The 18108-nt window shown below is 32.6% G+C and overlaps 1 protein-coding gene across 2 annotated transcripts in view; it reads right to left on the bottom strand.

The window, feature by feature from the left end:
- LOC150106514 (3'-5' RNA nuclease TATDN2-like) overlaps positions 1 to 18108 on the bottom strand; it is a 147532-nt gene that overhangs the window by 23893 nt on the left and 105531 nt on the right. For both annotated transcript variants that reach the window (XM_090393170.1, XM_090393171.1), the window contains exon 5: positions 3913 to 4125. In XM_090393170.1, the coding sequence (XP_090249296.1) occupies positions 3913 to 4125 (213 nt within the window). The remainder of the gene's footprint in view (positions 1 to 3912; positions 4126 to 18108) is intronic.

An 18108-nucleotide genomic window follows, 5' to 3' on the forward strand; every position in this document is an offset into this window, starting at 1 on the left:
TCTACAAAGTGTTTACAAAAGTCTTAGCTAATAGACTTTGTGCGACTCTGGACCTAGCACAACCAAAAGAACAGGCAGGCTTTCAAAGGGGCTTTAGTACAATGGACCATATTCAAGTTGTACAGCAGATTATTGAATGGTGTAATGAATATCAATTACCACTGTCTTGGTTTTATTGACTATGAGAAAGCCTTTGATTCACTTAAAACTTGTGCAATACTTAAAGCATCAAATCAGCATACACCAATGCAACAGCAGCAATTCATTTCAATGGAAACATCTCTACTATGGGAATACAGAAAGATATTTTTTATTTATTTGTATGGAGTTTCCTCCCTTTTTCTCCCCCATCCCTATTGGGGCAAGTTGAGCCCCCTCATTGAGGGGTTAAGTATTTATGGCTGTAGATCCATGTGTGTTCACTGGGCTGGTTTGCCTGCTTGCAGGATGAAAAACGCCAGATAAACTGGCGGGAAAAACGCTACTGCCCACACCCAAGACCGGCTAACTTGGCTATGGCTGAGGAAGATCCTCAAATTCCTCACGTCTTCGACGGAATCGAACCTGGGACACTCCTTCCCCAGTCATATGGTTGCGAAGAGCACAGCCACTAAGCTAACTGCGCGGACATAGAAAGGTATAAGACAGGGTGACACAATATCTCCAAAATTATTCACAGCATGCCTGAAAGAAATATTCAAACTTCTTGATTGGGAAGAGAAAGGTCTGAAGATATTTAAACCATTTACGCTTTGCAGATGATATAGTTATCTTTACTTCAACTGCACATGAATTACAGACACGTATCCATGAGCTCCAAATTATCGGAGAAAGAAATATTCAAAATTTGATTGAATTTGTTGAGATGTAGTTCAATATTGCTTGCAGATGCTGGTCTGTTAATCTTGATCTTTCCGCAGTTTTATTATTCTTTAAAGTTGAAAATATTTGTTCGCATAAATATGTGCTACCGAACATAGATAAAATACGCCTAATTGCACATAACACATTGGGGTATCGATCAACTGATAAATAATTATAGAACTTTGGAATTCCAACATCCTTATATATTTTTGTTTCAATACGGAATGACACTTAATTTAGATTAATTCCAACTGTAGATTGTCATCAACAGTTTCAACATCAATGGACAGAGGAGAAGTAAATAGGTGAAACTGATTTTCATATTTCTTAAAATATAAAAATCTTCTTTCGAATTCAGTTTCTAATAAATTAATTTGATTGGCATATTTTGAAATTTTCAATTTCAGTGATTTTTGTGATAACGATTGACAACATTCAAAATGGGATAAATTTTCTTTTGCCAAAATAATAGTTTCTGTTTGAAAATGTTAATATTGTCAAATAACATGGTAACTACTTGATGTTTGCATTGTAGCTTAAGATTAAGTTGACTTGTAATGTCAATTGAAAAAGCCAGATCCTTTATCCATTGATCATTTTTTTAATATTTCACATTCATAATTTTTCAATTCTAAAAAAACTGTAATTTCGTCCAGCAAATTTAAGAATCGCTTTAAAACTTTATGACTGGAAAGCCATCTAATTTCTGTATAATAAGGTATATTCACTTTCTATATCTTCTAGAAAGTTACTAAATTGGCAATGATTAAGCCAACATGCATGAATATAATTTACAATTTTACTGAAATTTTTAGGACATGTCCAATATTTAAAACTTTGGAGCCTAGTGTTTGCTGATGAATAATGCAATGGAAATGTTGAAAATTATTATTACCTTGTTCTTTGCCTTTTTCTTTTAAATTTGTAACAACTCCTTAACAACACTAGTCATGGCAGGAGCACCATCAGTTGCAAGACAAACCAGCTTTAACTGTAAATTGTATTCATTCAAAACTTCCATAGGGGCATCAAAAATATCAACTCCAGTGGTTGTATCGTGCATAGGAAAAAAATAACTAGAAATTCTTCTCTTACTTTTAAGTTCATATCGCATCCACAAATAAAAACAGCCAGCTGAGCGATATCCCGTATACATCTGTAATTTCGTCAATTGCAAGGGAATAGGTCTCAAATGTTGGAATTATTGATCTTAGTTGATTCCTTAAGTTCCTGGCTATATCATCAATTCTGCTAGCAATGGTATTTCTAAATAAGCTTATATTTTTAAATTTCTTTAATTCATTAGGACACAACACTTCAACTATTTTAATAATACATTCGCGAATGAATTTCCCTTCAAGTGAATGGTTTCGACTTGCTTGCAATTAAATGTGATAAAAATAACTGGTTTTTACCGTAGCTCTATTATCTTCAATAGGTTTGGTAAATACACTTTGTTGATTTTGAAGTGTCAACTTTAATTCTGACAATTTATCTTCAAACATATTTGTCATAGTTTTCTTTACGATTTGTATTGCAATGCCTTTTAATATTATATTCCTTGCAAACTGCAATAGAGTTTCTACATATTAGGCATAATTTTTTTTTCCCTTGAATACAAAAATATTGAAACTCCCATTTTTCTTGAAAACTATGATGTTCTTCTTCAATTAATCGTTTTTTACTCATACTGGTTGAAGGTTTCGACATTATTTTTATCAATTCTTTATTAATTATAAAGAAAACACTATACTTTCTTATGACTTGAAAATTGCTAATGGCTAGCCTCCGAATGCTGTGGTCAGCGGATGTAGCCGAGTACATAGACTTCCTCGGTAAAATTCAATATTTATGCAGTGGTGTAACAAGATTTTTTGAAATGACAAATAGAACATTATTTCCTTTAGAAATTGCAGAATAGTTTGCCGTATATTAATTTTTTTGGAAAATATTAATTTTTTTTAAATGTTTATTTAATTCGATGTTGTCAAAAGTTAAATAACCATGTTGGTTACAACTTTTGGCGGGCCTAATGTGGCCCGCAGGCCACGTGTTTGACATGCCTGCCTTAAAGCATTAAAATCTGATCCTTTTTGCAATAACTAATAGCTTTTGTTTATTAGTTCCTGATATAACGGCATATACCTATTACATAATGCATTACTTTCATTGATCCAAACAGTGTAGCTTGTTTATAGTACAGGAAATCATCCAATGAGGCATGATAAAATAGCCTTGCTTTATCAGTATTGCAGAAATCAATTTTTGAATCAAGATTATGTAATTTTTCTAATACTCCATGTGGTAGAGGTTACTGGCTAGCCCAGTTAAATGGCATTGTGTCCCAAATAATTGAAGCAATTTTTTGTTATATTCTTATTTTGTTTTTGTTCTTCCAGACTTGTCCCAATAAAATAGAAGCCCCAATTATTATTATTATGTGCCACCTCCAGGAAGTCCAAGGACTCATTGTGGGAGGGCAAACTACTCTACTTCACTAAATACGTCTCATTCTCTCACTACTACTTAATTCTCCAACTACGACACTACTGCCATCTATCCTATTGCCCATCAATTAACCAGAATCTGCTGTATTTCATTTTGAACATCACTCAAAAACAATGTTAGTGCATAAAATAAGAACAATGGGAAATTCAGAGCAAACATGTGACTTCCACAATGAAAAGGTTATAAATGTATATAGTACCTAGTACTTTGGGCTGGCTAAAGACTTTTTTTTTGTTGTTTTATTTAAGTTTTTTTTTGCATATTTATTTTTCTACATATTCTAGGCAATGAAATCCACCTAATGTGTACTAGGAAAAAGTATGTATGATGAGTTAAAGTATTTTATGCAACTGAAAATTATTATTTCCTAAACTTTGTAAATGGAAAGCCTACTGTTGCATTTAAGATTCTGACAATGAAACAAAGTTTCAAAGCTTCTTTTGAAAATTTATATTTAAAGGTGCTTCAATGAGAAAATTCTATTTAAACTCATGCTGCATCTTCTCTAAATTAAACAAAAATAAGTGAAATAATACTTACAGCTCTGGGAAGAAAATAAGGTGCATCTGTTTCTAACAACAAACGGTTCAGAGGAATCCTCCTGACAACTTCATGAACTTCTTTTGCTGAAGGAAAGGATACAACATTTGTGAAGCCTAGACATAAATTCGGAAATGTTCGTAACCACATGTTTGCTTCTTGCCAATTTCCAGTAAAGCAATGTCGGTGGATACGATAATTTTTAGGAACAACCTACACATTTTAATAAGAAAATGAAATTATACTTAATCATAATTTATATTTTAATTTAAAAAGAATCACAGAATTACACTAAATGGAGATAAAACTAGTCATTGTAATCAACTGAACAATTTTAGGATATCAGCTTCTGAATAAGGAAATTTACAGAAATCAATATCTAAAAATAGTTTCTTTCCTTTGTTTAAAATTTTTCAGTTTGCTTTACATTATTTGACTAAAATTTTACAATACACATGATATATCATAAAAATGAAATGTGTATATTTTTTTAATGTGCTTGAATAATGAAAAAAATCTTATGGTGAAAAGAATTGAGAAAGTGGCTTGGGTTATAAAAGATTAAACTGTATTTGGACATTAAAGTTTTCCTCCCTCTAATCATTCCTCCAATTCTCAGAACTTGCATATCTGCAGTCATTTGTCAGAAATTACTGATCAACTGCTTGTTCCAACTCAAACTCAGATCCATAAGTTAAAATTGGTTTGATTGCCTTGCATTTCTTTCTTGTTACATATAAATTTATTCAACTGGCTTCAAAATATACTAACCTTATTTATTCTACCATCTATTTTCATATTTAATTCACTATCTTTGATAAAAAGTGGGTTGAAATAGCTACATGTGTAACCTGTTATATACTGAGATAATAAACTATGAAAATATTTATATTCTTCTCATAGTTCTGAAATTTTTTGTGCTATTGATTTTCATACCAAATTTCACAGAAGACAACATGTAACAAACAATTTTTTTTAGCATTTTCTACACAAATAAGGAATTAAGTTTAATTCTTTGACAGAGCAAAGAACTGAAATCTTCAACCTGATTGAACATGGGTTTAAGATCTTTCCTTAATAATATGATTCATATAAATCATAATCATTAAGCTCCATAAAAAGGCATATATTAACTTTCAAAACAATAGTTAAGAGGCCTTCAGATTTCTATCTTCTCATGATCATTCACTGTTAAAGAAAACTTTCATATAAATCTACTGGTTTCTATTTTAAAATTTCTTAACATTTTTCTATATTTCAAAATATCATGTTCTATTCAAATTTGCACATGCGCACACACACACTCAGTGACATTTCACAGTTGGTGATAATATGTTAAACTGATTCCTGAAAGTATGTACCAATGAAATTCTCCTATGGGAAGGACAAATAAATGTAAAATTATTTAAGACAAGAAAAACCACTTCATTATACAAAGCAGTTATTGATAACATAAGAATATAATGGGGAAAACCTTGAACTTGTTAACTCTAATTCCATGCATTAGGCTCTACTGCCATTATAAAATACCGTAGTCCCCTCTTATCCATAGTCAACCCTAGTCAGAAGATATTAAAAATTTTCTGGAAAATTTATTTTTCCAGAAATAAACAATTTTTAAATACATCGGCAAAGTAGATATTAGATTCAACATTATTCAAAGCCAAATGTTTGTAGAAACTATGAAAGTTTCATTAAGTTGACCTGAGAGCTCATAAGAATACATTCATGTGAGCTCACAATACAATCAATTGGCATCCATGAGTTGCCTTAGCTACTTAGGTCAGGTAGGTAATGCAACTCGGGGATGCTGATGATTGTATTCTCATAAGCTCTCAAGTCAACTTAACAAAACTTTCATAGTCTCCACATACATTCAGCTTTGAAATAATGTGGATCTAATATCCACTTTGCCAATGTAATTTTACATCACTGAAAATGAAGCCTTATGGCTCTCTCTTTTTTACTAATAGACAATCCTGCTGATCCCAGAGGTAGTCCAACACCAGGGTAAATCATTGCAAAGGTGGAGAAAACTACATGCACTTTGCAGTCTTTCAGAAATCTGGAATTGCGTGTCGTTCTGAGTAGTTCTCGGTTATCAGATCGACTGTCATGGTATCGCAGTGCTTGTGTTCAAATAACCCTTATTTTACTTAGTAATGGCCCCAAAGTGCAATGTAGTGATTCTGGCAATTCGGATATGCCGAAGAGAAACCTTAAAAAAAATAATAATAAAAAAAAAAAAAAAAAAAACGTGCGCTGAGGTTGCTAAGATTCCATTATTATAATAAATTTAGTTTAATCCTTTATCCAAGTGTAAACAAAGTTTATGCCTGAAGTATCTTCAGGACTGAGGCAACTCATAGTAAAGGTGGACCAAGCTCTCATCACTCCTCGTCTAAGTATCTCCCATAATGCAAAGTACATCTCCTTGCAGACATGTATAATACTATGCATTAAGGGAAGGGCCACTACCCAGACCGGTTTCGACCTTTATTGAGGTCTCGTCAGTGAGAGCCAGACCCAGAAGTGGTGTTACTAAGGCAGAAGCAATGGAGAGGTCAGATGTGCTTTGCATTATGGGAGATACTGAGACAAGGAGTGATGAGAGCTTGGTCCATCTTTACTACGAGTTGCCTCAGTCCTGAAGATACTTAGGTGCAAACTTTGTTTGCTTACACTTGGATAAAGGATTAAACTAAATTTATTAGTCTAACCAAGTGGAAAATAAACTTCCAACATTCCATTATTACAGTGATTATTAGTTATTGTTGTTAATCTCTTACTGTGCCTAATTTATAAATTAAAATTTATCATAGGTATATATGTATGGAAAAATACATAGCATATATATGGTTCAATATGTTGGATCGTCCTTCCTGTCTTTTGATCCACCATCTTGCTTTAACGTTGTTCTTATTAAAGTTAATTAATTGTATGTTGATTACTAATCCAAATAGAGGGAAATTTCTATTACACTGCGCCACCCTATATTCAGATTAGTCTATGCAAAATAGTGTAATTAAATATTAATTAACTTTAGCAGTCTAATGTTTATATATAGGCCGAATTTTACATTAACATTTGAGGTTCCCGCTAGGTCCGATAATTTTATAAACGATGCAATGGAAAAGAATCAGGCTAACAACAAATTGAAATCAATAAAACAAAACATTTAATGCAAGGCTATATAATATATGCATAAGCATACTTTGGATACAAGATAATGCAAAATTAACTCTGTTCTACTACTCATAACATTCACTCAACTCTTTGTATTAAACACTGAGCTTCAAAATCTAATTTCTCCTTAATAAGCAAAGACAGTTCTAAAGTTCTTTAACACTGAAATTCACAGCAAATATTTTAACAATAGTATTCTTTATCTATCCCTTAGTCAGAAATCACATAGCTCAGTCAAGAGATAGCTATCACCTTAAGGGGGGGGGACTATTAATCTTCTAGCTTTGGCTAATTTCAGGATAAACACTACAGTTAATGTTAGGATTTAACAGAATGAGATAATTCTTATAACTTCACTCTGAAATGCTACAAGTACAACTGTTCTTACCGGAATAAATCTTTGCACATATTATTCACTGAGGCACACTTAAAACTTTAGTTAATTATCACACTGGAGCTACAAATTTCAAAAGTAATCTTCTTTGAATTAACTTAATCTTTAACTTCAGCACATCATAAATGCAGACACTTGCACTAGAAAATTTACTTATTCCTCATATACTACTTTACAATAGAATCAGCTTTTATTTATCTTCCTTGAAAGCTCTGGAATACCACATTAACTTCAGAATTCCATATCAACATTCTGAGTTGTCAATTTACATTTCGATCCTTCGTAATCTGATCACAACACTTAATTCTTTGTACTACAGCCTCTTATTTAACTCCATGCTGCCAATAAATTATTTCCTCATCTCTATTGTACTGTTCTCAGTGCCATTACTATGCTGAGTGCTCCAAATGTACTCAGTCCCTAGTTCTAGTGCTAACTCTGCCGACCAACTGCTACTCATTCCTCTTGTTTACTCTCGCTTTCAGTTTATATATTTTCACTCTGTTTTTCCCGCCAAAACTTGTTCTCACTGTCTAGCTCATATCAATTCCATCTCACGTCCATAACTCACGCGCTACACGCTCACGTATTCTATTTATAACTCCATCTCCATGACAACAATTAGAGCAGTGCATAAGCATTACATAACATTATACCTTTACATACAGAAATTAAATAAAAGGATAATTTTCAATTCAAATAATATATAATTAAATATGATGAACACAAATTCTTCTACTATCAATATAGGAATAAATAAAATAATCTGAACGTTATTTTTATACAGAGTCCTTTCTTTATTAATACATATCTTAGATTAAATAATTAAATAAAAAAAAAACTCAAAGATAATTATATGAATAGTTTATAATAAGAGATTTACATTAAATAATATCTACAAATGTAGCCTTTGATATGGTGGATTATGTTGGATTCTGAAAGGAGTATTAATAATTTTAATTTCTCTTCATTCAGAATCCAACAAATACAATCCATGGGGTGTCTTGGAACGTATCCCCTGCAGATAGGGGGGGGGGGGACTATGCATAAATAAATTTTCGTGATACTCTATAATACAAAGTAAAGTCTGTTTAAATAACAAAAAAATTACAACTCTTAATTGTACAAAACAAGATTTTATTAACACAAATTTGAAAAGAATAATGCCATTTCGGAAACTAATGAGGATATCGAGTATGAATTAACTTCGGAAACATCTAGACTGAAGCAAGTTATGAGATGAAGGATGAGGCAACCAGAAAAAGATGAAAGCAATTAGAGAGGAATAAAAAAGACAAGAAGGATAAGTCGCAAAAGGACAAACAAAAAAAAAGCACCAAAACAGGCAAGATTTCACTTAAAGATAATCAGGTAGGTAAAACCAATTATAAAAAGATTATTATATAGTAAAGAAATTCAATCATAAAACATGCAATTGATGACTGTTTGACTGCTTTGAGTTTTCTAATTGCTAAATCAAAAATTTAATGAGTGTAACTGAAAAGTAGAAAGAAACGTAAAAGATGGTAGTTTTGGTAGGAACAAATGATAAGTTTGCCGATAAAGAGAGAGGATATGAAAGGATTGCTGGATGAAGCAAGAGTGTATAGTGAGAAAGTGAAAAGAGTATATTACCTAGACATGATAACATGGTATTAAGAAGAACAGCTATTAAGGCACTTCAATGCATAGGCTGGCTGTGTAGAAAGAATGGCTGCAAATATTTAGATGTGTGATGTAGGCAGGGCTCCAGAAATCCACTCGCCATAGTGAGTAAACAGAGACAAGTGGCGAGTGAATCTTTGTCCTCATTCAAAATGCGTTTTTTTTTTTTTTTGACATAATTTACACTTTTTGGTCTTAAAACATCTCATTCACTGTCAAGTTATTTAATCACGGGTTGCATTTGATTGTACACTCTGCCAATGAATTCATTTAAGAGGTTTTATTTCCAGATAGTTGGAAATAAAACTTCTGGATATGAAATCCTTAATTCAAACACTACAGCATTATCTCCGATTATAGGGTTTCTTTTCACTCCATGCTCCACTACTCAACACACTTCTGATTTTCATTCCAGTCATGAAGCAATAAAAGTGAGCCACCATTACATGTGTTATAGTTACTGTTCTTGGCTTGAAAACAGTAAATCCCCCATGCTTGAAGTGTGCAAGAAAATACATAAGTTTTTCATATCATATATTCATTTAAATTCTCCATAGAAAGAGCCTCCATAGCTCAATCGGTATAGACAAAGCCCTTTGGTCGGAAAGACCTGGGTTAAGTTCCCATTAGTGATGTGAGTAACCCTTATCTGGTCTCTTTTGATGAAAGGTGAGTTAGCCGGTCTCATGCAAAACGTAGGGGATTTTTTTCACCCAGAAACTTGTGTTTTTCATCTCCCAGAACAGGCAAACCAGCCCCTCAAGAATACTTAAGAAACTGTCCTTTCCAGCCATAGCCCTGATTCGTCAGCTATACCGGGCCCAAGCCCAGATAAAATAGGGATTGAGATGGTGTACCTCCTCATAAAAGGAGCTCAAAGCTTTATTACAGTATTTATTTCATATCATCATACGAAATAAATAAAATTTAAATTCAATTGCAATTATTTTTTTCAATAAATATTAAATCAATGCATTCATTTGGTTCAATATTAAACTTCCATGTATTATCTCTGTTAGGATGTATCTTACTATTGCCTCCCTTGATGAGTCTTGACTCCAGGAGGTGTTTGTATAATAATAATTATAATAATAATAAACAATACACTTGACATATGTAATAGACAATCTATTTAAAAAAAAAAAAAAAAAAAAACATTAATTGTACTTTTCTTAGAAGGTAATTTCATCAACAAAATAAACCAATAATTATAAACACAAAAATTAAAATTAGCACAATCTAATTAAATATCGTAGTACATCTACTTATCTTATTCTTCAATTTACCCGTTAATGAGGCATGCAACTGTAATATAGTATTTTCCTAAGCCTAGTTTCATAGTTCGTAACAAGAATTAGCTTAATGTAATTAAATGTGTGAAAAGTTTACATAATTTCACAAATTGAAAATTCTTTTTAATACTGTTATTGAAGAAATATAATTATCTTGAAAAGACAAATCAAAGGCTGGATCAGGTGACTGAGTGCATTGTGAAAAGTGAGTCTGGTTCTACACAAACAACAAACAAAAGAAAACACACACTGAGTTGTGATGAGCTGTGTTGTGTACATTTTCAACTCATCTCATCAAAGGAAAGTCTATTTCTGCATAATTACATGTAATATAGAGAGAATTAAGAAAAGAATTATGTACTTTGTTTTGTCAACTTAATATTTCATTTTTTTTCCCACTTTTTTTTTAACATCACCTTATAACAATATTTATGTAAAGTAGACTGACATCTTGGAAGAATAAACTTTTTTCTGGCTAGTGGATTTAAGTTGTAATTCTAGAGTCCTGGATGTAGGTGTGAAGAAAGAATAGAATAAGAGGAACAGCCTATACTTGCATACATTTATCAAAAGTCTAGAGAATTTATTAATTGTTATGAGATATAACACAGAATTGGGGAAACTAGATTATGAATGGAAGTAGTGGTGAGAATCTGTCGAAAAGAGTGACCATGTTATGTAACAGTGTTAATGAGAGGAATGTGCATTATATCTGTATTGTGACAACTGATGTGAAAAAATCTCTAATGTGAGAATTGCATAGGTGTTGACCTACTGATTGTTCCTGGTAAGATTTATCAATGTTTACATGAGAAATGGCCTCTACTTGAGAAAAAGGATTATAAGAGAAAAGCTTTGTGAATTCAGCTTGGTGAACAAGCTGAATTCAGATCAAATATAGGTTGTCAGGATCATATTTTCACTTTAACACAATGAGAACATAACATGGATCTGTATTTACATTTCATAGATCAGGAAAAGGCATGTGATAAGGTACCAAGAGGAAAGCTATTCAAAACCCTACAGTTATATGGGGCATTTTGAATATAACCCTACAGTTATATTCAAAACCCTACAGTAAATGGGGCATTATATCAAGCAACAGTGAATCTTTATTTATTCAATAGTTAATCTTTATTTGAGTTGTAAGTTAGAAATGTAAGTTAGCCGTTAGAAATGAAGGAGGTATATAGGAAGATGGTATGAAAGTGTGAGACAAGGGTACATATTATCTCCATTGTTATTCATCATCAGTATGGATCACATTATGAAGTATTAAAGTAAGGTATTAAACTTGATATCAAAATTTGATATTTAAACTCAGCTATTTACATTATGCATTATGTTATATATCTTTACATTATGTTATACTTCTAAATAAATCCAGTATGCAATATTCCATGACTAAACTGAATAAATGCTGTAATAATTTTGGTATGAAAATCAGCATAAAAAGACAAAAACAAAACAACAAAAAAAAAAAAAAAAAAAAATGTATAGAAGTCATTAGCTTCTATATATGAGTTGCCCCATCCTTTCAGGATGGGACAATTTATCCAAAAATATCATTTCTTGGCATCTTTAATTTATAGTATAACCAGGTAGAAAAACATCCAACATCTATCTCTAATCCAGAGTTCATTTAAAAATTTTATGGAATTTACAACCGTGTTAAAAAACTTTTTTATTATCCCGACATTTCGATCTTCATATCAAAATCATCATCTGGAGCATACCTAAATATACAAGACAAGCTGAGTTACATTATTAACTGTAAGCTAGAGAAACAACGATTTGATCACATTATTCTACGGGCATGACCTCTAGTGGGAAAAAAAAAAAAAAATATATATATATATATATTTATAAATTACATTTATGATGGCAGGATTAAACATTCTTTCTTACAGATGGTTTTCTTTCAGAACCAATGATGTCCTATTTTTAGTATTACAATTGTTATTTAAGATACTGGATTTTCTACAGTCCTGTTTATAGTTGTTCTTAGTGAGGAAGGTTTCATGGGTCGAATATATGCCTTCCCATATGTTTGGGATTTTAAGACCATCATTATTGTTCAGATTGGGGTGGGTGATAACGATCTCACAGGCTTCCTTAAATTTCCGTTCATAACATGTTTTAGTGCGATGTAAACAGCTAGTGCTTTTCCAGTAAATTCTGTGTAAGGTATTCACAGAGCATGATCCGAAAGGCCAGCTTCACAATAATTATTATATTTAATGTGTCGTTTATGTTCTTTTTGTCTGATAGGAATTGTGCGTCCTGTTTCTCCTATATATGGTACGTTGCAAGTACAATAAATACAGTATACTCCAGGGTGGGCTAGTGGAGAGAGTGGGTCTTTGGATGAGTTCAGTAAGCTTTTTAATTTTGCAGGAGATTTAAAGGTGGCTTTGAGGTTGTATTTTTGAGTACACTGTTTATTTTGTCCAATGTTCCTTTAATGTAGGGAATGGTTATAGTTTTACTGTAGTCTGGTTTGTCTTTGTTTTTTTTTTTTTTTGAGGTTTTGTAGAGAATTTTGTTAATAGTGTTTTGGCTGTATCTGTTTTTTTTGGAAAGTATTGCTGATAATTTTAAATTCATCTTTCAGTGCCTGTTCACTGGAACAGATCGAATGAGCCCTGTGTTTTAGAGTGTTGATGACACCTAGTTTTTGTGTTGGATGGTGGTAGGAGTTTGTGCGTATATGTTGTCCCATATATGTCGGTTTCCGGTAGACAGTGAAGGAAAGATTGCCAGAGGGAAGATGTGTGACAAGTGTATCTAGAAACGGAAGTGTGTTATGTTTTTCAATCTCTATTGTGAACTCTATGTGTTTGTGTTGTTTGTTTAGGTGGCTAAGGAACGTGTCTACATATCAAAGGAATCGTCAACCAGACTTTGCCAGACTAAGCCAGACTTTGGGTTTGAGGGGAAGAACTTAAAGCACGTTGCTCAAAATGTTCCATGTAAAAGTTAGCAATGGGGGGGGGGGAATAATGGCGAGCCCATGGCTGTGCCTTCTTTTTTGTGGGTATACCTACCTACCGAAAACCGGCACATACTGGAAAAATATATACACAAACTCCTACCACCACCAAAAACTAGGTGTCATCAACACTCTAAAACACAGGGCTCATTCGATCTGTTCCAGTGAACAGGCACTGAAAAACGAATTTAAAATTATTCAGCAATACTTTCCAAAAAAATGGACACAGCCAAAATACTATTAACAAAATTCTCTACAAAACCTCATTAAAAAACAAAGAGAAAACCAGACTACAGTAAAACTATAACCATTCCTTACATTAAAGGAACATCAGACAAAATAAACCGAGTACTACAAAAATACAACCTCAAAGTCACCTTTAAAACCTCCCTGCCAAATTAAAAAGCTTACTCAACTCGTTTCAAGACCCACTCCCTCTGCTGCCCCACCCTGGAGTATACCATATTTATTGCACCTGTAACATACCATATATAGGGGAAAGACGCACAATTCATATCGGACAAAAATAACATAAATGACATTAAATATAATAATTATGGTTGAAGCTGGCCTTTCGGATCATTCCCTGAATACCTTACACAGAATTTACTGGAAAAGCACTAGTTGTCTACATTGCACTAAAACATGGTATGAACAGAAATTTAAAGAAGCCTGTGAGATCATTATCAACCACCCCCCAATCTGAACAATAATGATCGTCTTAAAATCCCAAACATCAAACATATGGAAGGCATATATTCGACTCACAAAACCCTTCCTCACTAAGAACAACTATAAATAGGACTGTAGAAAATCCAGTATCTTAAATGATAATTGTAATACTAAAAATAGGACATCATTGTTTCTGAAAGAAAACCATCTGTAAGAAAGAATGTTTAATCCTGTCATCATAAATAGAATTTAGCTTGATGTAATTTATAAATAATTTTTTTTTGTAAGCTAGAGAAATCATTGTTTCTCTAGCTTACAATTAATAATGTAACTCAGCTTGCCTTGTATATTCATGTATGCTCCAGATGATGATCTTGATATGAAGATCGAAACGTCGGGATAATAAAAACGTTTTTTTAACACGGTTGTAAATTCCATAAAATTTTTAAAGGAATGCTGATCACCGTGTAACACTAAAAGAAAGGATTCTAATCCAGAGTATTTTAATAATAAGATGTGACACCTTTTGGCTACTTGTATATGGAAATATGACTTGTGCATTACTTCATCCTTATTTCTGGGTCTGGCTACCACTGATGAGATCTCAATAAAGGTTGAAACCGGTCTGGGTAGCGACCCTTCCCCATAATGCATAGCATTATACACTGTAAGGATATGTGCCTTTGCATTATGGGATACTAAAGCAAGTAATGTGTCATTAGTTACATGTCAAGTCATGTGAAGGCATTAGCTTCTATATACAAGTTGCCCAGTCCTAAAATTACTTCATTTGAAAATTTTGTTTGCTTTCACTTGGATAAATGATTAAACCAAGAATATAATTTCTTGGCATCTTTAATTTATAATACATAATGTGGCAATCGAACAATTATTATTACTGATGAGACCTCAATAAAGGTTGAAACCGGTCTGGGTAGTGACCTTCTCTCATAATGTGGAACAGTAATACAGCTCCTAGGAGCTGGGTTTCACATTATGAGTAAATACCAAGAACAGTAATCAGAGCTTGCTCCATCCTTGCTATGAGTTGCACTACCAAATGGGTTATGTGTTGCACTATCCAGGTATTTGCTTACACTTGGACTCGCGAACTTTATATAGTTTCTATATTCGGCATGAAACTCTGAGTTTCTTATTTGGCTACGAAACAATATGGGATGTAATATCCCTTAACTTAAATAATTTCATGTCACCGAATTGAAGCCTTTGGCTCTTCATATAATTAGTAAATTATTATCAGATATGTCTATGTAAGTGTAAATACATTATACGGATTTAGGATTTTTGACTTTTCTTTCCTGTAACTTTCATGGTTTAAAAGATCAACAAAACTTAATGGGAATTTTTATTATATGATTTCTTAGCTATATGCCATAAGCATCATAATCATCATCAAATTCCTGCCATGTACCCTTAAGGGGTGTACAGGATATGATAGTACTACATGAAAAAAATTACATCATTACTAACTTCCTATCTACAATTTTCCTCCAAATCAGTCTGGTACTTGTCAAGACTCCAACATTATCAGATCTTATATTTCTATCTTCTAAGGCACTTTGTACCATATCAATCCACCTATATCTTGGTCTTCCTCTGGGTCGTTTTGCTGCCAACCTGACAGAGAACACTTGTTTTGCTAATATTTCTTCACCCATTCTGTTTAAGTGACCATACCACCTGAGATTAGCTCTGCTAATGCATTCCTGCATGCCGACAATGTCAAATTCTTTCCTAATATCCTCGTTTTTAATATGATATTTCCATTGATGCCATCACGGATATAATCTTTCTCAGGACTCTCATATCTGCGGTCTCTAGTCTTTGGTCAAGTGTTTTACTTCTGACCCAGCTCTCAGATCCATAAGTTAAAACTAGTTTGAACACTGTCTTGTATACAGCTAATTTAGTGTTCCGACTAATTTCTCTCTTATTCCATATGAATTTATTCAATTGACTTCCCACCATACTAGCTTTGCTGATTCTGTTGTCTATTTCTATATTTAATTTACCATCTTCAGTAAAAATCTTGCCTAAGTAGCTGAAATGTTTTACTTGTTCCACAAGTTCTCCATTCACAACACAGTTGACATTTTCAATGATTCTGTCTATTTTCATTGTCTTTGTCTTTTTATTGCTGACCTTCATACCATATCTATTACAACAGCTATTCAATTTAGTCAGAGAATCTTGCAGACTTGTAGCGGATTTATTTAGAAGTATAACATCATCCGCATAAAGCAAAGAGCTGACATTAACATCTCCAATTTTGATATCATGTTTAATACCACTTTCCTTCATAACGTGATCCATATAGATAATGAATAACAGAGGGGATAATGTACATCCTTGTCTCACACCAGATTTAACATTAAACCATCTTCCTGTACTTCCTTCAATTCTAACTGCTGACTTACAACTCAAATAAAGACTAAATACCTCTGTAATTCTCACATTGTTTTATTTCCCTTTTTATATATGGGTAAAGCTCTTGCTTCAATTGCTTGAAATTTTTCATGTATTAGAAACTTGGAATATAGTAGAAAGATTTTTCACTTGGTTATAATTTACATTAAACTTGCAAGAAATTATATCTTTATTTAATCCTTTATCTAAGTATAAGCAAACAAAGTTTGCATGTGACATATTTTCACGAATAGGTTACTTGTATATAGAGGTTTATGTCTTTACATTAATTGCGTTAGTATCCCATAATGCAGCGCTTCACAAACTGTGGGCCGCAGCCCTCTTGGGGGCCATTAGTTTTGTTGAGGGGGCTATGAAATAATGAAAACAAATTTAAAATGTTTTCATAGTAAGTGTAGTATGTCAAATGTGTATGTAAGATGCTATAAATGTAATATTTGCATTTGATTTTTGTGATATTCGCTGTATGTTTTGTATTGAATATAAATACAATTAATATTACAATAATATATGTCTGTATTACGATTTTTTTTTCCGATGGGGCCATGAAATATTTTAATTTTTCCAAGGGGGCTTTTTACATCCATAAGTTTGGGAAGCACTGCCATAATGTAAAGTACACATTCTTTCAGACATGTATAATGTCTCAAAGTGGCCCTTGGAGGAATTGGTATCAATTGCTCCTCCAAGGGCCTACTATACTGGTTTCAGCCTTTATTGAGGTCTCATCAGTGGGAGCCAAATCCAGAAGAGATACTAGGGTCAAAGTAATGCACAAGTCATATTTCCCATATACAATACTGAAGAGGTGCATCTCCTTATTATTAAAATACTCTGGAGTGGTCATCCCATACATTAAAGGGTTATCAGAAAAAATCAATAGAATCCTACACCATTATAATCTTAATGCAACTTTTAAACCACCTATAAAATTAAAATATAGGCACATCCTGGAATTTATTGCATCTACTGCACCTGTAACTTACCTCATATTGGTGAAACTGGATGTACAATTCTTATACTTAAAAAAGAACACAAAAGACACATTAAATATAACAACCTTGATGAAGCAGGCGTCTCAGATCATGCTCTCAACACCCTACACCAAATTGATTGGAAAAGTACCTGCTCTTTACATCATACAAAAATCTGCTATGAAAGAAAATTTAAAGAAGCCTGTGAAATTCTAATTAACCACCCTAATCTTAACAATAATGGTGGCATAGAAATTCCAAGAATTTGGATGGCACATATTCAGCCTACTTAGTTTCCAGCAAACTTTAGGACTCTAAGCAATTTTCAGCTTGTATTGGAAACTATTCCATACCAATTGGTTGAAATGTATATGCATAATCACATAGTTTTTTTTTTGTTTGTTTGATATATACACTAGTGGCCAAAATTGTGGAAATGTTTAGGAAAAAGTGTATTTCTGAGGTTTGGTGGCTCATAACACCACTTTTTTTTTTTTTTTTTGAGTAATACCATAAAATTATATATCAATGAAAAGATAATTTAATCAAGAATGTAGTGCAATAACTTTTATG

Source organism: Typopeltis vanoorti, chromosome 5 (assembly GCF_054136105.1).
Source record: "Typopeltis vanoorti isolate ZY-2024b chromosome 5, IOZ_Tvanoo_1.0, whole genome shotgun sequence".
Lineage (NCBI taxonomy): Eukaryota > Metazoa > Arthropoda > Arachnida > Uropygi > Thelyphonidae > Typopeltis > Typopeltis vanoorti.